Raw genomic sequence first — 21,488 nt, forward strand, 5'->3', positions numbered from 1 at the left:
CAAGTTCACTTTATAAATTTATTTTCTAAATTCAATGATGTGTAAGAGAGATGATTGACGAATGATTTAAGAAGACATGAGAGAGAGAGAGAGAGAGTTGTTTTAGATATTCTAATTAGAGCATTGCTATTTAAGACAAAAAAAATTAAAAGTAATGCTAAAGATCCCAAATATTCTATCAAATGTCTCACATTGATGTGGGATCCACATGGTGTGAATTGATGCTCATGTGAAACATTTGGTAAAACATTTGAGGTCCCTAACATTTTTTAAAAATTAGATTCAATTTTCAAATCTAATGATGTGACAATCAATTAGGATATTAAAGGCAATACTCTTTCTTATATCTTCTCTAATTATCAACAAATCATATCACTTACTCATCATTAGGTTTAACAAAGTGTGCTTATATATCATTTTTCTTCATTTGGGCTAACTTTTGGACTAGAATAGTAATATTTTGTGTAAAATTGTTTACGTGGTGATACTCTCAATAAATAAGAAATTACAATACACACAACTAAATCATTTTTGATTTTTTATCTACCTAACAAAAATTAATCAATATATTCTATTGGTAAAAAATTTTATTAGACACTACATAAGTACTACCATATGATGATTTGAATAATACTTGTCCAAAAATAAAAGATAATTATTCAGTAATTTCGAAATATAGATGTGTAGTATTTCATAATATTGTGATTAGTGAAAAAAGTGAATAAATAAAATATTGTAATGAGTGATTGAAAAATATAAAAAAATATGTTAAATAATAATTAATTAAAAAATACGGATGCATGTTAGTCCAGAAACATTCTATAATTCCTCAAAAATAAAACTGATACACGATATTATATGCGTAGTTGATGAAACCTGTGCGTGCTCTAACTAAAGTGTTATCATTTTGATAAAAGAGATGGCCCACATATTAAAAAAATAATAATTATGAAAAAAATCAAATTTAAAAAAAAAAAAAAAAAAATTCCTGAAAGTATCTAAGGTCTCCCTCGCTGGTGTATATAATACCGCGTCCTCAACCATGTTAACCCTTCAGAGTTCACAGTTCAAACTCCAAACATTAAATTCTCTCTTCCATTTCATTCCTCCTATCTAGCTTCCATAAGCTAATTCCTTTTTTTACCACATCCACTACTATTATCCTTTACTAAAAATTTTAAATTAAATTATGGTTGTTCCATCTCCAACTCCTTCGTTACGAACCAAAAAGACGAGGGCTGTGGGAATTCCCATCATTGATCTCTCTCTGGAGAGGTCTGTGTTGAGCCAGAAAATTGTACAAGCTTGTGAAGAATATGGTTTCTTCAAGGTGGTGAACCATGGTGTTCCCAAGGAGATCATTTCCAGTGTGGAAAAAGAAGCCTCTGACTTTTTTGCCAAAAGGAGTTCGGAGAAGCAAAGAGCAGGGCCACCAAGTCCTTTTGGTTATGGCTGCAAAAATATTGGCTTCAATGGCGATAAGGGTGAGCTTGAGTATCTTCTCCTTCAAACCGACCCTGCTTCCATTTCTGAGAGATCTAAAGCTATCTCCAATAACCCATCAAAGTTCAGGTAATTTTATAATTTTTGTGTCCACCCATTTAAGTATAGCTTTAGTTCATCACTCTCTGTCTCTCATGCAATTAGAAATCATATAGCAGTAACCAAATGTTGGCCTAGTAATTGAACGCTTTTTTAATAGTTGTGATGTGAAAATTCGATTTTTATTGCTGAGAATATAGTTTCATTTTCAATTTTATTGTTTGACTTTGGAAGACATATCGTGTAGTTTCAGAAAGATAACTACCATGTTTATACATCAATGAAAACATATAAACACACATAGACCAAGTCAAACAATGTTAGAAAATAAAGAATGCATTTCTTTAACTTTTCAATGTATTGAAAAAATTAGAGCAGTGAATTTCACATTATGTGAGACCTAGATATACTAATTTTTTTAAATTTTGTGTATGAGCAATACTATTTATAATTTTATTTATCATTTTATTTTTCACTCATAAATCCAAAATAATAGTCTACGTTAATAAATATATATGGAACCCACACATCTCTATTTAACAAAAAGAAAAAGAAGTAAGACATCTGATTATATGTAATATTTTCTTTTTGGTATATTAATATCAATTTTGAAAAAATCTAATGTCAACGGTTTGGACTTGTTAAATGCTGCATTTTGGACATGTTTGACCATTTTGTGTGAATTCTATGTTTACTTCAGCATCCCTTTCAGTTTCACATACATTGCAAAGAACGTTGAATTCAAGGCATTTCACATTTGCTTTCTCATAAATAAAATAAAATAAAATAAATAAAAATCTGGTTTGCGGATGAAACGGTGGAAGGTAATTGTCGAGCGTTGACGCCTAGGTCCCTTGAAAACGACGTATTATTCTCTTTAGAAAAGAAATCAAGAAATAAATACAAGTATTTGAGATTAATTTTATGATAAGGGAAATGTTACATTATGTAATCCTATCACAAAATTATATAATTTTTTATAAATTTATATGAGTGATATTATAAAAATGTATAAATTAAATATAAATTTACGTAGATTGATGAAAACTTAAGATTTATGTGAATTTATATGCAACTTATACATTTTTGTGAGATTACTTATATTTGTAAAAACTTATATAATTTTATGATAAGACAACATACGATATACAATGCATACTGAAATTTTTTTCATATGATAATACTAGGTCCCTTCAACAATGGCCAAATACACATAATTAAATCACAAAATGGATCACAAAAAATACAATGATGTGCTCAGATTTAGGGGTTGTTTAGGGTGTCTTAAATAAGTGTATTTTTTGACTTTTTGGATTAAAAAGTTGAGGAAAAAAGTATGGTTGTTTAGGATAACTTTTTGACTTTTTACAAAAAAATGTGTATTAAAAAATTATATAAATTAGTGTATAGGAGAAGATTGTGATGGAATAGGCTGTACGGTGAGGGACAACGTGTGCAGAGTAGGAGGGGAGATGGTTCTTTGCTTTTCGGACAATGAATTGAAGGTGTTGTTCGGCCTGTGTGGGCCTACCACGGGTCCCGTTTTGCTAATCAAAACCGTTGGATGTGTAGAACTTGTCGAGTACTATATATTTGTAAAAAATCAAGTTGATCAAATATTGATAGCTATCTGATCGGATTAGTTTTTTTTCAACTGCTAACTATAACACCATCTATTTTATACATTTTAACTGATTTGATCATATAGTTACGGATGTCCGATCAACGTGATTTTTTAGAGGTCTATAGTACTCGACGTGTTCTGCACATTGAACGGTTTAGATTATTAAAACGGGACCTGTGATGGCCCCCATGGGTCGAAAATCACAGTGTTATTTGTGCAGCTAAATCAGTGCAATTTTTCCAAAAACTTAGTTGTGCTTGTGGGACGTCAGAGCTGTTTGAAAATTAATTTTGTGTAAAATTAATTTTTTTAATATTTTTTTTAATAAATAGTGATAACTTTTTAAATTATTTTAAGGATCCCAAGCCAGGCCTTATAGTGAACCCTTCACAATCATCATTTTAGTCCATTTCAACAACACTAAACCCATCATTAATTAGTTGACCATTTGATTAAAATAGTATTTTGCCACCAAAAAATATATATTTCCAAAATATATTTCAATGCTATATGGTTGCTACATTAAGGCCTCGTTCAAGAATAATTTAAAAAAATGTGTAAAAAAATAAATAAAGTGATGTGATAATTTATAGTGATTTTTTTGAATTTTTACTCAAAATACATACTCTCCAAACAAGGTCTAATCATAGTTATATTAATTAAGTTTAAGCTTCAGAACTCCCTTATAATAGTTGAGATTGTGAGATCATTCCTTACGTATTATGTCGCCAAGGACCAATTAAAACATAAGTTTTAGATCCTAATCAAATGGTCACACGTGCAAACCAAAAACTCCGAACTTAATCTATGAGTCATAATAGCAACATGCGAGGCATGAAGGAAACTTAGTGATCATATTATAAAGGAAAAACCTCTATCAGAGTTTACCAAGTGAATAGGATCCCGTTTCAACATTTTCATCTCATTTTTATAGGTGGTTTATTGGGTAGTCTCAGAGTGTGATTACGTGATATTTTATAATATATATTATTATTGGTAGAGAAATAGAATATTATAATTTTGTATTAGGTGATTGAGAAAAATGAGAAGACATGATAAATGATGATTGGTAAAAGTATATGGACACGTAATAATCTAAAAATATTTAATAAATTTCTCATTTTTTTTTATAGTACAAAAACAAAACTTTAAAAATAATAAATACAGCTAGCTAAAAAAAAATGTCAATCTCTACCTGGTAACATTTGGTTTTGTTCTTTTTGGAAGGTTTTGGCCAAGTCGTTAATTAAAAACTTTGAAAAGGCTAACTCTTGATTATCTGAAATATCAAACAAGTGAAGATCACTAGAATAGTTTTTGAAAGAGTAACACCTGAAAAATATACGAGTGAAATTAACATGAATTTTCATTTTAACAATACTTATTTTAATAAGATAATCAAAAGACAAGAAAATAATGAGAGAAAAAAAAAAGAATGAAAAAAGAATGTAAATTGAAAATTAATCGCTGTACTTTTGGCATCCACAAAACGAATCAAGATCATCTCCTTAAATTGTCTCATTCACTTCCTACTTGCATGGCTATTGGGCCTATTTTTTGGCCCAATTTCAATAATCTGAACCGTTCATGTTTTAAGATTTATTGAGTATATCATACCTGTAAAAAATCGAATTGATCGGATATCAGAAAGCATGTGTTCGGAAAACTGTTTATTAAAATTTTTAAAAAAATAGTTTTTAGTTTGATAGTTCGAACATGTAGTTTTTGATATTCGATCAACTTGATTTTTTACAGGTATGATATACTCAATAAATTTTAAAATGTGACGGTTAAGATCATTGAAATTGGGCCCAAAAATGAACTCAATAGCTCTACAAGTAGGGAGTGAAGGAGACAACTCAAGGAGAGGATCTTGATTCCCAAAAAACGTGGAACTTTTATTGCTTCTGCAATGGGAGAACTTTGATCACGGACTGACCTGTAATTCTATGATGACTGATGAGAAAACAGTTGAAATTATAGTACAGCAACAGAGTCAAAAACAAAATTAATGAGTCCACAGAAATAAATAGAAAAAAAGGGAAAGGGAGCACAGTACATACCAAATTTGGAAGAGGGAAGGGGTCCTGTATATGCCTGCCGTGTACTTTCTTTTCAAATAAAGAATTGAAAGATGTTCGAGACCTTAAAAAATAATCAAAATGATGTGATATGGTATGTGTCAATTTTTAATTTGTCATTATTTGTCATACACTTAATGATAGTGAGTTTAACTCCCATACCACATCATTGTAAATATAAATGTATGAATTTCTAGTATTACTCTAAAGAATTTTAACACCTAGTCCCTACTTTCTTTTATCATTATCAATAAAACCTTTTCTTTGCTAATCAATTTTTTTTTTTTTTTTTTTTTTTTTTTTTTAACACCTAGTGGTCATTACAATTATGATATATTCTTCTTTTGGTACAATTTTCTTACTATATTTGTATTTTTGCAGCTGTGTTGTGCATGATTATATACAAGCCGTTAGGGACCTCTCATGTGAAATTTTAGATCTAATAGCTGAAGGCTTGTGGGTTCCAGACAATTCTGTTTTCAGTAAGCTCATCAGAGATGCCCATAATGACTCTTGTTTTAGGCTCAATTACTACCCTCCTCTCAAGCATTTTAGGGAGCTAGAATTACCTCCAAAACTTAATCCGGAGACGCGTATGGGATTTGGAGAGCATACTGACCCTCAAATCTTGACTATCTTGCGATCAAATGATGTTGGAGGCCTTCAAATTTGTTTAGATGATGGGTTGTGGGTTCCAGTCCTTCCTGATCCTAATGTATTTTGTGTGTTCGTGGGTGATGCTTTAAAGGTTAGTGATGTTATTTTCATGAAATCAACTTCTTCTCATTTTTTTATGTGCTACTCCCTACTTGGACTCAATGTCTAGTTCAGTTTTTTAGAGAAATTATGGCCTCACAGTAGGAATCACTTTAGTGAAATTCATAACTTTTCTCACAAAATTTGAATTACTAAGACATCTTGTCCAATTAGGGAGAAGGCACTCACATTTTCATTTCTTAAATATGGAATCATTATTCAATAATGTGGGCCATTGTGTCAGTTTAGCCCCATTTACTAATAATTGGCCATCTGTGTTGGGACCCCCAGCTCCACATGTCTTGCTGTGAGAGCAAGACTGAAAATAAAATAAAATAAAATAAAATTTTGAACCAATCAAAAATCAGTGAGGGTGGTGGGGGTTTGGGCATTTTCCAAAAAGAAAATAGGGCATGTTGTCTCATTTCTTTTCTATATATAGTTAAATAAAAGTAATATAGAATCAAAACTGACATTATGATCGAGGATTAGCAAATAATTTCTCCTAATTTTCTCACATTATAAGTTTGGCAAGTCTAAAGTTTTGTCTAAAGCAAATGAAAGATTATTGTAGCTGATATGGCCTAATTAATTGATATTGGCAAATGAAGGCTATGACAAATGGAAGGTTTGTGAGCGCAAGCCACAGAGTACTTGTGACAAACACAATCAAACCCAGAATGTCAACAATATATTTTGGGGCTCCACCCCTTGATGCCTACATCTCTCCGATTCCAGAGTTGGTATCACCCCAAAAACCAAGTCTCTACAAGCATTTCACTTGGAGTGAATTCAAGAAAACTTTCTATTCTCTACGTTTGGGAGACTGTCGTCTCGACCTCTTCAAGACACTTATGTGCAGTGATAAAACTTCGTCATGTTAACGAATAATGTCACTAATACTCTGTGCACGGTAAAAAAAAAATAAATACAGAACAATGCATAGAAAAATCAACGAGTGATCTAAATTTATTCTGGGAATAGAAATTTTATCTCTCTATCGACTCAAATTTGATCATGCTCTGATGTCAGCAGGTACGTAGAATGTAGAGGACATAGACATGATAGAGAACAAGTGTTTTGTATATTAAAGTCATATAGAAGTTGAAGGGTGTTTGTAAGTCATTAATTTCGAGGGGGGTATTTTTTTGATCCTAGAGTGCTTCCCCCATGTGTTTTCATTTATGCTACAAGTGAGAAATGATTTGTACTCGTTAGGAGAAATTCATGTAAAAGTACTTCAGTTTGAAGAAATTCATGTAAAAGTTATGGTGTGAATTTATGAAAATGCATATTCTTGTACTTGAGTTCTATTTTGTTTTTATTTTTCGCTTCTATTTTATTACTGAGGCGCAACAAAATATTATTTACTTTTCGGTTTTTTAAATAATAATTTTAAAACAAGTAATCAATATTTATGAATATATATAAAGGATGACAAAAAATATGTAGTCACATATAATATTTGTTTATAATCATTAGTAAAAAAAAATTATCGTAACATATAAATGCTTGTCATTATTACTTAATCCACCACTATTATAATCTAATCTGGTAATGAGGTTAACGTTAAATTTACTAGATCCAGAGTCATAATTCCATTCGGTCTACTAAAGTTGGTTTTGTGGATTGGTCTAATTAGGTCTACCTACTAAAGTAACCCAATACCCTCACTCCGCTATCTCTAACCTTGGTCCAGCAATTGGTTTTGTGTCTAAATCACCTACCCAATTCAGGTTAAATTTTTTTATGTCATATTATGATTCAAGCTCTCAATTCTTGCTTGAGAGAGGAACGGTAAATTCTTAATATGCGGTATCTTTGTATCAGTGGATTCATCTAATTCTCCTTTATTTGACTTTTCAGTAAGTTACAGTCATGAAAATTACGTCTAAAAAGAGTTATTATATGCTAGTCACTACCTCCTACTCTTCTTTTTATTTATTTATTTATTTTTATTATAAAAACAATAATGTTTATATAATTAAAAGATATACAGATTTTTTTTTAAAATTTAAAATGTATGAATCAGATTTGGAAAATGCATGAGACCCCAGTGGGGGTACTGGGGGTCTCTCCTGATTGGTCCAAAATAATTTTTTTTTTTTTTTTTTTTTTTTTTTTTGATTTTCCTTCCATTGCCAGCCCCCCACGTGGAGGTGGGGGTGCTGGGGGTCCTTCCCTGCTGGGGGTCTCCAGCAGGGCTCATCAGATTTATCATGAGTGTAGTTCACACCAAGTTTAAATTTATATTTTACAGCAATATTTTATTTTATTTTTTAAGTATATAAGATATCCAACAACAACAACAAAACAACAAGAAGAAGAAGGTGATTTGCTTAAATCGATCTGGCCACTGTGAAAAAGAATACGTGGTCCTAGTTGCTCGGTCAACAAGATGGGTGCATTTCGACAAAGCCATTTATTTAATAAAATAAAAATTATGAGGAATGAAAAAATGTCGATTGTCATGTTCATATGGTTTAGCCAATGCCTTCATCATCTGTCTGTCTCTTGAGATCGATGCTTCCTTCTTTAGGTAGGTTTGAATTCAAAATCTTTGTTTGTGATTGTTGTAATCTTACCACATTAAGCATCATTAAAATCAAAGCTTAATTACCATCATTATGATAGCTATTGACTACTCCAACCAGTCAGTATATATATACGACTATGGCCACCGATTCTTCACTTTAGTTCTACTTTGATATCATAGATAGAATTATTAAAGGTGATGATTATCCATCAATCAGAGTAGAGGTGGCTAAACCATTAAATCATTTAGAGTGTTGCCTAAAAGCTCACGAGAAAATTTTAAAAAAATATTATTGTCAATTGTCCCAACTTTTCAAAGACTTAGATAGATAAAATCTCATTTTGATGATTAATCTGAGACTTTCAAAAATCTTGAGCTTCTACTGAGGTATAACACTTGTAGAGAAAATTGATGTATTTTAGTCCTAGTCTTGTAGGATGTAGGAGGATTGAATAAAAGTAATAACACTTCTTTTTACACTCAAGCACACATTTATAGATATGTACGTGGGGAAAAATTATCATATAAGTCCTCTTCATATCCTACGTGATATATCCTTGTAATTTTATTGGTTGCATACATATTATTTCTTATTTTTTCTTCTATATACTACATAAAACAACTAATAGAATTTGAAAAATACACGACCTAGTTAGAATTCTTGAAAAATAGGATAATTCTTCGTACATAGGGGTTCTACGTAGATGTGTGTAGAGTCCACACTCACTCACTTTATGAGTGTGTGTCTGAGTATAAAAAGAAGCGTATTTATAACATTGTTCGGTTTAAAAATAGTATTTGTCAACAAGCTATATTTTATTGATGTACCTTATTATATTTTGTATGCTTTTTTTATCAATAAAACTTCTTTTTGCTGATAAAAAAAAAATGCTATATTTTATAATTTCATATTATCTATTTTCACATAATAAATTGCTGTGTACATGTAGAATTTAGCAAATTGAAAAAATAATGGGACACCATAATAAATGAAAAATCACATTGAATTGAAGAATTACAGTCAAATATTTTGGTGATGGATGAGATCTTAAGCGTATGTTTGATTGACAAGATTAGAGTATGAGATTGAAATTATTAATCTGTGAGCCCAATAATCCTGTGTTTGTTTTGAAATTTTGTTTCATAATTGTTAATCCAATGGATAATTAATCCAACAAATTTGTAGGATTATTAGTAATGGAGTAGATGTGAGATTATGGCCAAGTTTGGCAAGTCCAGAATAAGTCAAAAAGTCAAAAAGTTACTCAAAAAGTTAAAAAGTTAACACTATTCACCAAAAGTCAACAATTACGGCTGCACAACTCCCAATTCTAATTTTCTCTTACAAACTAATTTTTACAATTTTTTATTATACATTTTTTCATAAAAAGTCAAAAAGTTAACCCAAACATCTATATTTTCTTCCTCAATTTTTTAGTTCAAAAAGACAAAGAGTACACTTAGGACATCCCAAACAACCCATATCCTGAACTGAAAAATAAAATAAGGCCAAGTTTGGCAAGATCCAAAAAAGCCAAAAAGTCAAAAAGTTACTCAAAAAGCTAAAAAGTTAACACTATTCACCAAAAGTCAACAATTACGGCTGCACAACTCCCAATTCAAATTTTTCCCTACAAATCAATTTTTACAATTTTTTATTACACATTTTTCAATAAAAAGTCAAAAAGTTAACCCAAACATCCATATTTTCAACCTCAATTTTTTAGTCCAAAAAGACAAAAAGTGCACTTTTTTAGTCTTCCCAAACTTGGCCTAAAAAGACTTTTTTCTCCTTAACTAAAAATTAAAACACTTATTATTTTTATATAATTTTATATTTTAGAAGGTTAAAAATAATTTTTAAAAATTTAAAAATATTTTTTGATATTTATTTTATCAAATTAGTTTATATTTTTTTTTTAAAAAAAAACCAAACATGGCCTTTGTATTTTTATTTTGCTTTTATTTATTTATTTATAATTTTTTCAAAACTACGTTTATGAAGAAATTTTGATAAAGTAAAGATTGTGAAGAAACATCGATGGAGAGTAAGATTATAAAAGAAGATAAATATAGTTGTAATCCTACATTCATAAGTTTTCTTATCCAATGCAAATCAAACAATGGATAAGGGGATAATTTATCCTACTAATCCAATTGGATAGTGAATACCATACTAATTTGATATAATTATTAATGTCTTCATTATTAATTGTTAGGGAAAATATATGATTCCCCACAAGTAAATCAATCAATGGGAATAAAAACTAATACGGAAAAATTAAATCAATATCAATGTGAGATACGTCCACGATATCGAAATCCGATTCCACTATCAACTAAAAAGTTTCCAAACGATTATAAACGAGACACGAATGGTCTCACAAATCACCCTTAGGTGAATTCCAAATAATCACAAATACATAAGAGAAAAGACCTTACTAAATAGACGAACAAAAGTTTTCGAAATAGATTGTAGAAGACCTAAAATAATAGATGCAAATCAACTTCCAATCAAACCAGCCGAAGATGCACAGCAACAATGAAACCGAGTCCGGATTCTCGGCCGCCCTACCTGGCAGCCGTTCCCAACAGCCCCCAAAACGACGTCGTTTTGGGGTTTTTTTTGGTTTTTTTTTTTTTTCTTTCTTCTTCCTCATTTGAACAGAACCAGAGAGGAGGGGAGGGGAAGAAGAGACAGAGGGGGAGGGGAGGGGAAGAAGAGAAAGAGGAAGGGAGAAGAAGAGGGAGCCGCCGGTGGGCCGGACTGGAGGGGGCCATAATCACCGGGGGAGGAGGAGGAGGAGGAGGAGGAGGAGGCGGAGGCGACGGCGGTGCAGCTGTTGCGACGAGCTGGATCGGGCGACGATCGGACGGCTGGCGAGCTTGACGACCTGCGACGGCGAGCTCGACGACCTGCGACGGCGAGTCTTCGGCGAATCCGGACCCCCTCCCCTCCCCTTCCCCTCTCTCTTCTTCCCCTCCCCTCCCCTCCCCTCTGGCTCTGAGAAGAAGAAGAAAAGAAAAAAAAGAAAAAAAACGAAAAAACCCCCAAAACGACGTCGTTTTGGGGGGCTGCTGGGAACGGCCGCCGAGAAGGGCGGCCGAGGATCCAGATTCCAATGAAATCCACCAATTGAACTTATGCAGCAAGCTAGTTTACCAACTGAGCAAGATGTATATTGAAAAGCTACTGCACCACCACAAAGCCAAACTCACTAAATAATTGAATCTGCTACTACCCTCTTCGGAAGAAAACAATATATATATATATATATATATATCAATATATTATTTAATCTTGGGCTTTTTAACAAAATCTTAGCTGTTACCAAACATATTATTAAATACCCATTGGGCCTCCAAAAGTTAGGTATAATATATTAAAAATATATTATAACCAACACTAAGTCAAACTAAATATTTTAATAAATCAATTGTGTCTTGTGGGGGCCGAATATTGGGAGACGTAAAGAGGTCGAATAATTGGACATGGAGAGTCAAAATATATACATCGCATTCGGCCCCATCTTACACATTTAAATCCTACCCTATTCGGCCAAATAGTCGGGTGAGTAAGGGACCGAGTGGAAAGCGGTTTGCAACAAAAAGAGTCGATAAAATAGTTATACGGCGAATTGAAAGTGGGCCCAGCCCCGAGGCCCAAGAAAGAAAAGATATAAATAGAAGAATATCAGCTAGAAAGAGGTATGTGAGAATGAGTACACTTAACTTAAGATACAAGCAATTAAGAGAGTACATACTGACTTACCCGTCAGAGTGCTTATTCCTTTTTAGGTTGTTAGCTGAGGATCTCGAGCGGCCCAGTGGATCAAAAGAGTATTTCCAAAACCATTTCCCCACAATTGGCGCCGTCTGTGGGAATACTCAAGCACATCCATGGCGGGTGCGACAAAAGATCCTCTAGTAGTTGCTGGCGACCCTACGCCACAAGACGAAACCACTCCAAGCAACATGCTTGGGCCAGAGAATATTACCGCAAGAAGGGTCCTGAACTTCGATTCACCATTGACATCCGCTTATGAGACAATGCAGGCGATTATGGTGCAAGCAAAGCAAAACGAACAAAGGTTGGAAAACATGATGGCTGAGAACAAGTGCCTTCGACAGGATTTGGCTTTGGAAGTGGCAAATTCTAAACAAGTTACACGCCTAGATTCGGGACGACTGCTGAGAGCGGATGGTCGAAGACCTCGAGCTCAAAGACAAGTCAGAGTTAGTGACAGCGACTCTGATTTATTATCCCCAGAGCCCAAAAAGAAGGGTCGACTCGAAAATACCAGTTCCTCTGAAGAGAGTCCACGTATAAGGCATAAGCGAAGAAGAAACAGTTCAGACGAAGAAGACCAGCACGATCCCTTTGTACGACGAATTGCAAGGGCAGTGCTACCCAAAATGTTCAAAGCGCCGTCATTCACCTTGTACGACGGTAAATCAGACCCCACCGACCACATCCGCCATTACAAGCAAGCCATGACGCTCCATGCAGACGATGAGGCCCTCATGTGTCGAATATTTCCGAACAGTTTGGGACCACTGGCTGTCAGGTGGTATTATAAACTGGAGCCGGCTTCGATCAAGAGCTTTCGCCAACTCTAAAAATCCTTCAGGGCAAGGTTCATCACCAACGAGGTCCAGCCGAAGCAAGCAGACTCTCTCTGGGCAATACAAATCCAGCCAGGAGAAACCTTACGAGCGTATTCAGCACGCTATTGGGAATGCTTTAATCTTGTCGATGATGCTTGCAACGACACCATTACTGCCTTTAAAATGGGTTTGCATCCTGATAGTGCTCTCCGCAGTTCCTTGACTAGAAGACCCCCCAAAACAGTCTGGTCATTGATGAAGAAAGTTGAGGAGGACTGCAAAGTGGAAGATGACGCATTGCGGGTTAAATCCGGAAACATAGCCAACAAGACAGCCCCTTCTGAAATTGCTCAGCCGTTAAATTCTGTACCACCTCAGAGCCCTGAACCACAGCATCGGGCTAAACAAGACAAGAGACGGGATTCTCGCCAATCAAGCGACCAATGCTCCCACCGAGAAAATAAATAACTGCAAGTCGATAGCATGCGCACAAGGTACACAGACAAGAAATATACTGAGTTGTCAGAGCCGATCAGCGCGGTTATGTCCAAAGTCTAACACCTTCCGTTCTTCAAATGGCCGTCCAAAATGGTGGGACCTCTCGACACGAGAAGACGGGATAGGCGGTACGAGTATCACAAGGATCACGACCATGATACTGAGAGTTGTTATGCATTAAAGGATCACCTGAAGGAATTGGTACAAGATGGTCGGCTATAACAGTACGTCCGAAAAGGCAACTCAACCAAAGTAATAGCCTTACGACAGGATTCACCTCCACTTGGCGTGATCCACATGATATACAGCCTGCCAATGTCATCCGCGGTGCATACGATTCAGTCGAATCCCGATCCTCAAAATCAACTCACTCCGGCTAAACGGCGCCATAAAGCTGCGAGCATTGCTTTCGATGATTCAGATTTGGCCGGAGTGACACTTCCCTACATTGATCCCTTGGTAATCGAGTTACGCCAATGTTTTAAAAACCAGACCGGTAAGTGAACCGGAAAAATGATCGGGTGGACGGGTCACTGGTTCAACCGTCGGGTTGAACCGGAATCGAACCGTGACGTCATAAATATATTAAAATTATATTTAAATAAAAATATAAGTAATAAAATTATAAATTATAAATTTTAATAATCTTAAATATTTCTCTTAATACTTTTTTTATTAAAAAATATAAAAATATATTTAAAAATATTATTAATTTTAATTTTGGAAGAAGAAATCAAATATTCAATATTTCCTCCATATGATTTTAATTCAAATAATTTGATTGAAAGAAGAGCAAAAATTTTGGAGGGATATCAAAATTTTAAGTTTCCCTCTAATAAATTTGATTGAATCCCACATAGATTTCTTGAGTTTTTTTGGAAGAATTTTTTTCTTATAAATAAATAGAAACTTTCACAATAATTTCAAGCTCTCAATGGGATTCCTCACAAGAGGAGACCCTTAAAAGAGAGTTTCCAATTAAATTTTTATTATATATATATATATATATATATAAAATATGAAAGAAAGAAACATAAGAAAGAAAGAAACAAAAGAAAGAATAAAAAAAAAGAAAAAAATACAAAAAATTTGTTTTATTAATCCGGTGAACCGGAACCGGGTCGACCAGTTCGGCAGTTCGACTGCCAGTTTTTCTGGTTCTCTCAAAATAGGTCGGTTTTCCACTATGACCGGTTCAGTGGGTGTACCCGGACCGGAACCTCGGCCGGTTGGCGGTTTAACCCTGATTTTTAAAACCATGAGTTATGCGTAAACCGATTCACCGTTGAGCGCGTACTCATTGATCCGGTGAGCACATCGGAAGTTATGTATTACAAGACATTCACCAAACTCGGCTTCTTCGAATCGGACCTTTCTCCAGCTCCTTATCCATTATTCGGCTTCAACGTCAATCCAGAATACCCGTTAAGGGAAAATCACACTACCCGTTCGAGTGGGCTCCCGAACAGTGGATGTGGAATTCTTGGTCGTCAAGCTGCTATCGCCATATAATCTCATCATGGGGTGAACTTGGTTGCATACTATGCAGGCTGTGCCAAGCACCTATCATCAGCTGTTACGCTTCTCGACAGAACGCGACATTGGGCAAATCTGTGGCTCCCAGAAATCGGCACAAGCATGTTATCTCCTTGCTGGAAAGACGCCAAAAGAGTTGCAAGTAAATTCTATTGAGGTGCCAGATCGAGAGAGCCTCGACGATGTTGGGCGGCTCCCAAGTGAAAAAGCCACGGAAGCCCTAGATCGAGTTGAAATTGATGGAAACCTAGACAGGTTCTTCATGGTCGGCGCCTCCCTGAATCAAGCCAACAAGCAGCAGCTAATTTCCTTCATGCTCGGCAACCTTGATGTATTTGCATAGACTCCATATGAGATGTCGGATGTAGATCCGTCTGTTTCGCAGCACCGTTTAAATGTTGACCCTAAATGCAAGCTGATTATTCAGAAAAGCTGGCGGTCGGCCGCAGAGCACACTGCCGCCATTATTGAAGAGGTTGACCGGTTGCTTGACGCCGGGGCAATCAGGGAAGTGACCTACCCTACATGGCTCTCTAATACTATGGTTGTGAAGAAGAAAAATGGGACTTGGCGAGTGTGCGTTGATTTCACGAACCTAAATAAAGCCTTCCTGAAGGATTGTTTTTCCCCCCACAGAACAACTTGTAGATGCGACGACACGTCATCAGCGTATGAGCTTCCTCGATGCTTACAGAGGTTACCATCAAATTGCTATGCATTCGGAGGACCAAGACAAAACTGCATTCCTCACCCCAAGAGGAACCTATTGCTATAAGGTTACGTCTTTTGAGCTAAAGAATGCAGGGGCAACTTACCAAAGACTAGTCACTGCCATGTTCAAGGAGCAGCTCGGCCACACTATGGAAGTGTATATTGACGATATGGTGGTAAAGTCCAAAGAAGAGCAAACTCATCTAGCCGATCTGTAAGAGACATTCGGCATTTTTTGCAAATACAAAATGAAGCTGAACGCTTCCAAATGTGCGTATGGGATTGACTCTGGCAAATTCTTGGGTTATATTGTCAACCACCGAGGAATCGAAGCCAACCGGAGGCAAATCACAGCAATCTTGGAGCTCGGCTCCCCTCGTTCAGTGAAAGAGGTTCAAAAGTTGATGGGGATGGCTGCCGTACTCAACAGGTTCATCAGTCGGTCCACAGATCGCTACCGACAATTCTTTCACACTCTACGGTAGGGCAAGGCTTTTGAATGGACCTCCGAGTGCGAAGCCACTTTCAACGGCCTCAAGACCTAACTCCGATCAGTTCCGCTCTTGACAACACCTTCGGTAGGCGACCCATTCATTTTGTATCTGGCAGTTTCCGACCGGGCCGTCAGCACCGTACTGATAAAGGAAGAGCTGGGGGAGCAGCGGCCAGTGTATTATGTGAGCAAGGCAATGGTTGACGCCGAAACACTCTACCTTCCATTGGAAAAACTCATTCTGGCGCTCGTCATGGCAACAAGAAAGCTGATGCATTACTTTCAGGGGCATACCATCGGGGTACTAACAGACCACCCCCTCCGGTCGGTACTCTGTAGTGCAGAAGCATCAGGGCGCGTTTCAAAGTGGGCTCTTGAACTCAGCCAGTACGATATTCAGTTTTTGTCTAGAACCTCAATTAAGGGACAAATGCTTGTCAACTTTGTGGCTGAATTCACTGGGGGTCTTGCCGACTTCAAGTCTGACGAAATTCAACCTAGGTCGAACTGGAGAATTTATGTGGGGGACATTTGGCAGTTATACTATGATGGATAGTCCAATCAACGCGGCAACGGGGCCGGAGTAGTGATAATGGCTCCCGACGGGGCAATAACTGAGCAGGCTGTCAAACTCGGCTTCGAAGCATTAAATAACGAAGCCGAATACGAGGCCCTGCTAACCGACTTGCGGAATGCACATCTCCTAGGTGCTCAGCGTTTGCTTATATTTTGCGATTCAAAATTAGTGATCAATCAGCTAAAAGGGGAGTACGCAGCAAAAAACGACCGTATGTCCGCTTACATGTAAACGAAAAATTCCTTACTGGTAAAATTTGACCATCATGAATTGAACCAAATAACCCATGACCAGAACACACATGCAGATGCCCTGGTTTGCCTAGCCTCCACCATTAACTCAGAGATTAAACAGACCATTGAAGTTGGTTTCATCCCAGAGCCGAGCATTGGCCCTTCTGAGGAAGTCCAGGTCAATGTCACAGAGTCAGGACCGAGTTGGATGGACTCCATTGCTGCATTCCTGTCTTCTGAATTGCTCTCAGCGGATAAGAAAGAAGCGCACAAGCTGCGAAACAAAGCCTTGCGATATTACTTGGATCCGCAATGAAAGCTTTATAAAAAATTCCTTTCTGGTCCATACTTGGAATGCGTTCATCCGGACAAAGTCGAATCACTTCTGACCGAAGTACATGAAGGCAGTTGTGGCTAGGGATGTTCACGGGTCGGTTCAGCTCGGGTTTACCCTTAATCCGTCTGCCGAATCGATACATTCGGGTTACAGAATCGGCCATCCTTCATTGACCGAACTACTATTCGAAATCGACCAAATAAAAGAGATCAGTTTGGCGGTTGGTTCGGATGATTTCGAATATCTAACAAATTTTTTTAAAAACAATATGAAAAATGAAATAAAATTTCAAAACAACAAATTTAAAATTATATATATATACATATATATATATATATATATGTATGTACAGACCTATGAAAAAGAATGGAAGAGAGAATATAGGAAAGAGAGAGAGAGGGGGGGGAAGACTTGCCATTACCTTCAGTGACCGTCCACGCCACCATTCAACAACATCACAATCGTTGCTCATCGTAATCACAATCACCACCATTGTTACTGAGATAAGGAAGATAGTGAGAGATGGGTTTGTCATGAGAGAGAGAGAGAGAGAGAGAGAGAGAGAGAGAGACGAAAGAGCAAAAAAACAGAGATGAGAAAGACTTAGATGGGTTTGTCCCTCAAAAGGAGAGAGAAAGAGTGAGCCAAAAGGGGAAGGAAAAAAAAAGCACAGAAATAAGAAAGGATGGGTTTATCTTTCAAAGAGAGAGAGAAGAGGATGGAGCCGAAATGGAGTAAGAGGGAGATGAGAGGTTTCAGAAGAAGAAAGGAAATGAGAGAGATGAAACGTGATGATGTGGGGGAGACAAAAGGGTTGGTGGGAAGTCAAATATATCACTTGGGAAGATGATAAATGCATTGGGAAGTTATAAAAGTTTACTTGAAAAATACAAAAATGATGTTATGCTGCTGTTGTTTCATTTTTCTAGGCAAGTAAATCCCAAGTAATGGTTGAAAGTATATATAATACACGTATATATTTTCGGTCGGGTCGGGTTGGGCGAATATTTTGTAAATAAATCCGACCTTCGACTGAAAATTAAATAAAATTGAAGAATTTCAACCGCAGCCGACCGTGAAGTTGGTCGAAACCGCCCGTACCATGAACGGGTCGGTCGGGTTGGGTCGGTTCTGCTAGTAATTCAGTTTTTTGAACACCCCTAGTCGTGGCGCACATTCTGGCGAGCGCTCTTTGGCTCATCGAGCTGTGACACAGGGGTATTACTAGCCGACAATGAGAGCTGATGCCGAATGTTACGTGAAAAAGTGTGCACAGTGCAAGAAGTTCTCTCCTTTGACCCACTTGCTTGCTGAAGAGTTAAGCTCTATAACCAGTCCTTGGCCGTTCGCCCAATGGGGATTTGACATCGTCAGACCACAGCCTCGTGCCCCAGGTAACAAGCGATTTTTTATTGTCGCGACAGATTATTTCACAAAATGGGTAGAAGCGGAAGCACTAAGGCACATCCGAGATACCGACGTGAAGTGTTTTGCATGGAGAAATATCATAACACGATTCGGCATTCCAAGAGCACTTATTTCAAACAACGGTACCCAGTTTGATTGCGGTGTCTACAAGGAACTGTACAGCAAGTATGGTATTCGTCCCTACTATTCCTCCCCGGCTTATCCACAGAGTAACAGCCAAGCTGAAGCCTCCAACAAATCTATTTTAGACGGCATCAAGAAGAGGCTAGAGAAAGCTAAAGGAAGATGGGTAGAAGAGTTGCCAAGTGTGTTATGGGCTTATCGCACCACTCCGAGGAGGTCCACTGGAGAGACGCCGTTCACTTTGTGCTTCGGAACGCAGGCAATCATCCCCTTGGAGATCGACCTCCCAACTTTGAAATCAACAGTTTTTGATTTGGACTGAAACGACATGATGTTGGCCTTGGACTTGATTCTGATTGAAAAGCGGAGAGACCGCGCCCTTGTATCCATGGCACGGTACCAGCAGCAGCTTGCTAAGTCATATAATCAGCGTGTTCAATAGCGCCGCTACATACCAGGAGAGTTGGTCCTGAAAAGAGTGCTTCCAGCTGCCAAGAATCCGGCCGACGAAAAATTGGGACCTAACTAGGATGACCCTTATCAGATTGACTCAGCCGCGGGAGTAGGGGTATATCGACTCAAAGACATGTTTGGGAGGAGTTTGCCACGGCCTTGGAATTCCACGCATTTACGTAAATTCTATCATTGACCCGACTTGTGGGGCTTGATACTTGTACATATTTCACTTTTGCAATGCAAAGTTTCCCGTTTCCTCATCGCGCAATTCAGTTCAAAAGTCTTCAGTTTCGGAGCGCCCTTCGTGGATATCACGATTGGCCAAGCCAAGTCTCTGGATTCGGAGTCCCATCGGTGCATGACACATTTGGGCCGATTAAGCCTCCGGATTCGGAGCGCCCTTTGTGGATATCACGATTGGCCAAGCCAAGTCTCTAGATTCGAAGCCCCATTGGTGCATGACACCTTTGGGCCGATTAAGCCTCCGGATTCGGAGTGTCCTTCGTGGATATCACGATTGGCCAAGCCAAGTCTCTGGATTCGGAGCCCCATCGGTGCTTGGGCCGATTAAGCCTTCGGATTCGGAGCGCCCTTCATGGATATCACAATTGGCCAAGCCAAGCCTCCGGATTCGAAGCCCTATCTGTGCATGACACCTTTGGGCCGATTAAGCCTCCGAATTCGGAGCGCCCTTCGTAGATATCACAATTGGCCAAGCCAAATCTCCGGATTCGGAGCTTCATTGGTGCATGACACCTTTGGGCCGATTAAGCCTCCAGATTCGGAGCCCCATCAGTGCATGACACCTTTGCGCCAATTAAGACAAAAAGCCTCTGGATTCGGAGCCATAGCCGTGCATAATACGTTTGGGCCGAATATGACTCCGGATTCGGAGCGCCCTACACGAAAGTTAAAGCATACAAATATTCAAAATGAAATGCTTAATTAAGTTGAGCTGGCATAAATCGCATAAACAAATTAAAACATGCAAACATTCAAAATGAGATACTTAATTAAGCATGCAAACGTTCAAAATGAAGCGCAAGCATTTAAAACAAAGTATTTTATTCAGTTAACCAATAGATACATAGCTGACGCCTAATCTGTGTTGGAGCGTTTACAATATATTCAATTCTATTCGGCATCACCCTCGTCATCGCTCTTCTCAATTTCGAAAGCGCCAAAAGGAAAGTGATGACGTTGATATAATGGCGACGCCGATTCAACTCTTGCTCCTTGGAGTGCCTCTGCGGCTTGGAGAGCCTTAATCCACCCATGCCTAAAGCCCCGATTCTCGCATTGGCATACCGCCTCTGCGAGTTTCTCCTTTGTCTTCTCTATCTTGACTTTCCGGCCTTCATGGAAGCCTCGTTCATATGTGGCCTTCGCATTCTCTATTGCGAACATACTTGTCGTATCTCGATCGACAATCGCATGGCTTAACATCCGTTGGGTCACTCTTTCATCCACGACCGGGTTGGATTGTTCGGCCGCACGCGGCTCGGCAGTTTGGGCCTTCCTTAGCTCACACTCGGCCTTCTCCGCACGAGTCTCCAAGTTTCGAATTCGTTCGTCCTTCTTCTCTATCTCCCGCCGCGCGGCACGCAGACGCATGCCAACTTCATAGGCGGTATACAGCCCTCTCATTGCTCCGTGGATGCCCTCTCGAAATACTTCGAAATCCTGTCAACCAACCATCGACTGCTGGACTTCCGGTGGAAAAATCTGTCGAGCGAACTCGACTGCTACACCTGGGTCGTTAATAATAGAATCCGCCTCCGTCATCGATTTATTCCTTACAAAAATCGCAAAACTCAACGGTCGTGGCATTGCGGCGTTGCGTCGGGCTCATTTCTCGGTCGCGGTCGCGGGGAGCTTCCCCGTTGCTGTTTTTCCTTTCGGGGTGATCTGCTTCGACGACTTGGGGGCTGAGGTTTTTCCCGTTCTCT

At 37.8% G+C, this 21,488-nt stretch overlaps 1 protein-coding gene across 1 annotated transcript; it reads left to right on the top strand.

The window, feature by feature from the left end:
• The first annotated feature begins 1,043 nt into the window (after window positions 1-1,043).
• On the top strand, window positions 1,044-7,305 carry LOC114261212 (gibberellin 2-beta-dioxygenase 2). Its single transcript, XM_028201445.2, has 3 exons — window positions 1,044-1,572; window positions 5,629-5,995; window positions 6,615-7,305. The coding sequence occupies exons 1-3, from the start codon at window positions 1,190-1,192 to the stop codon at window positions 6,885-6,887; spliced, it is 1,023 nt and encodes a 340-aa protein (XP_028057246.2). The 5' UTR covers window positions 1,044-1,189; the 3' UTR covers window positions 6,888-7,305.
• The last annotated feature ends 14,183 nt before the right edge of the window (window positions 7,306-21,488 follow it).

The sequence above is a fragment of the Camellia sinensis genome, chromosome 14 (assembly GCF_055761805.1).
Source record: "Camellia sinensis isolate YWXY chromosome 14, ASM5576180v1, whole genome shotgun sequence".
Classification (NCBI taxonomy): Eukaryota; Viridiplantae; Streptophyta; class Magnoliopsida; order Ericales; family Theaceae; genus Camellia; species Camellia sinensis.

Excerpts from the sequence above, each read along its gene's own strand:
- LOC114261212 (XM_028201445.2), top strand. The coding sequence starts at position 1,190 with ATGGTTGTTCCATCTCCAACTCCTTCGTTACGAACCAAAAAGACGAGG. Across the intron at positions 1,573-5,628 it reads AATAACCCATCAAAGTTCAG|CTGTGTTGTGCATGATTATA; the intron begins GTAATTTTATAA and ends GTATTTTTGCAG. Across the intron at positions 5,996-6,614 it reads TCGTGGGTGATGCTTTAAAG|GCTATGACAAATGGAAGGTT; the intron begins GTTAGTGATGTT and ends TGGCAAATGAAG.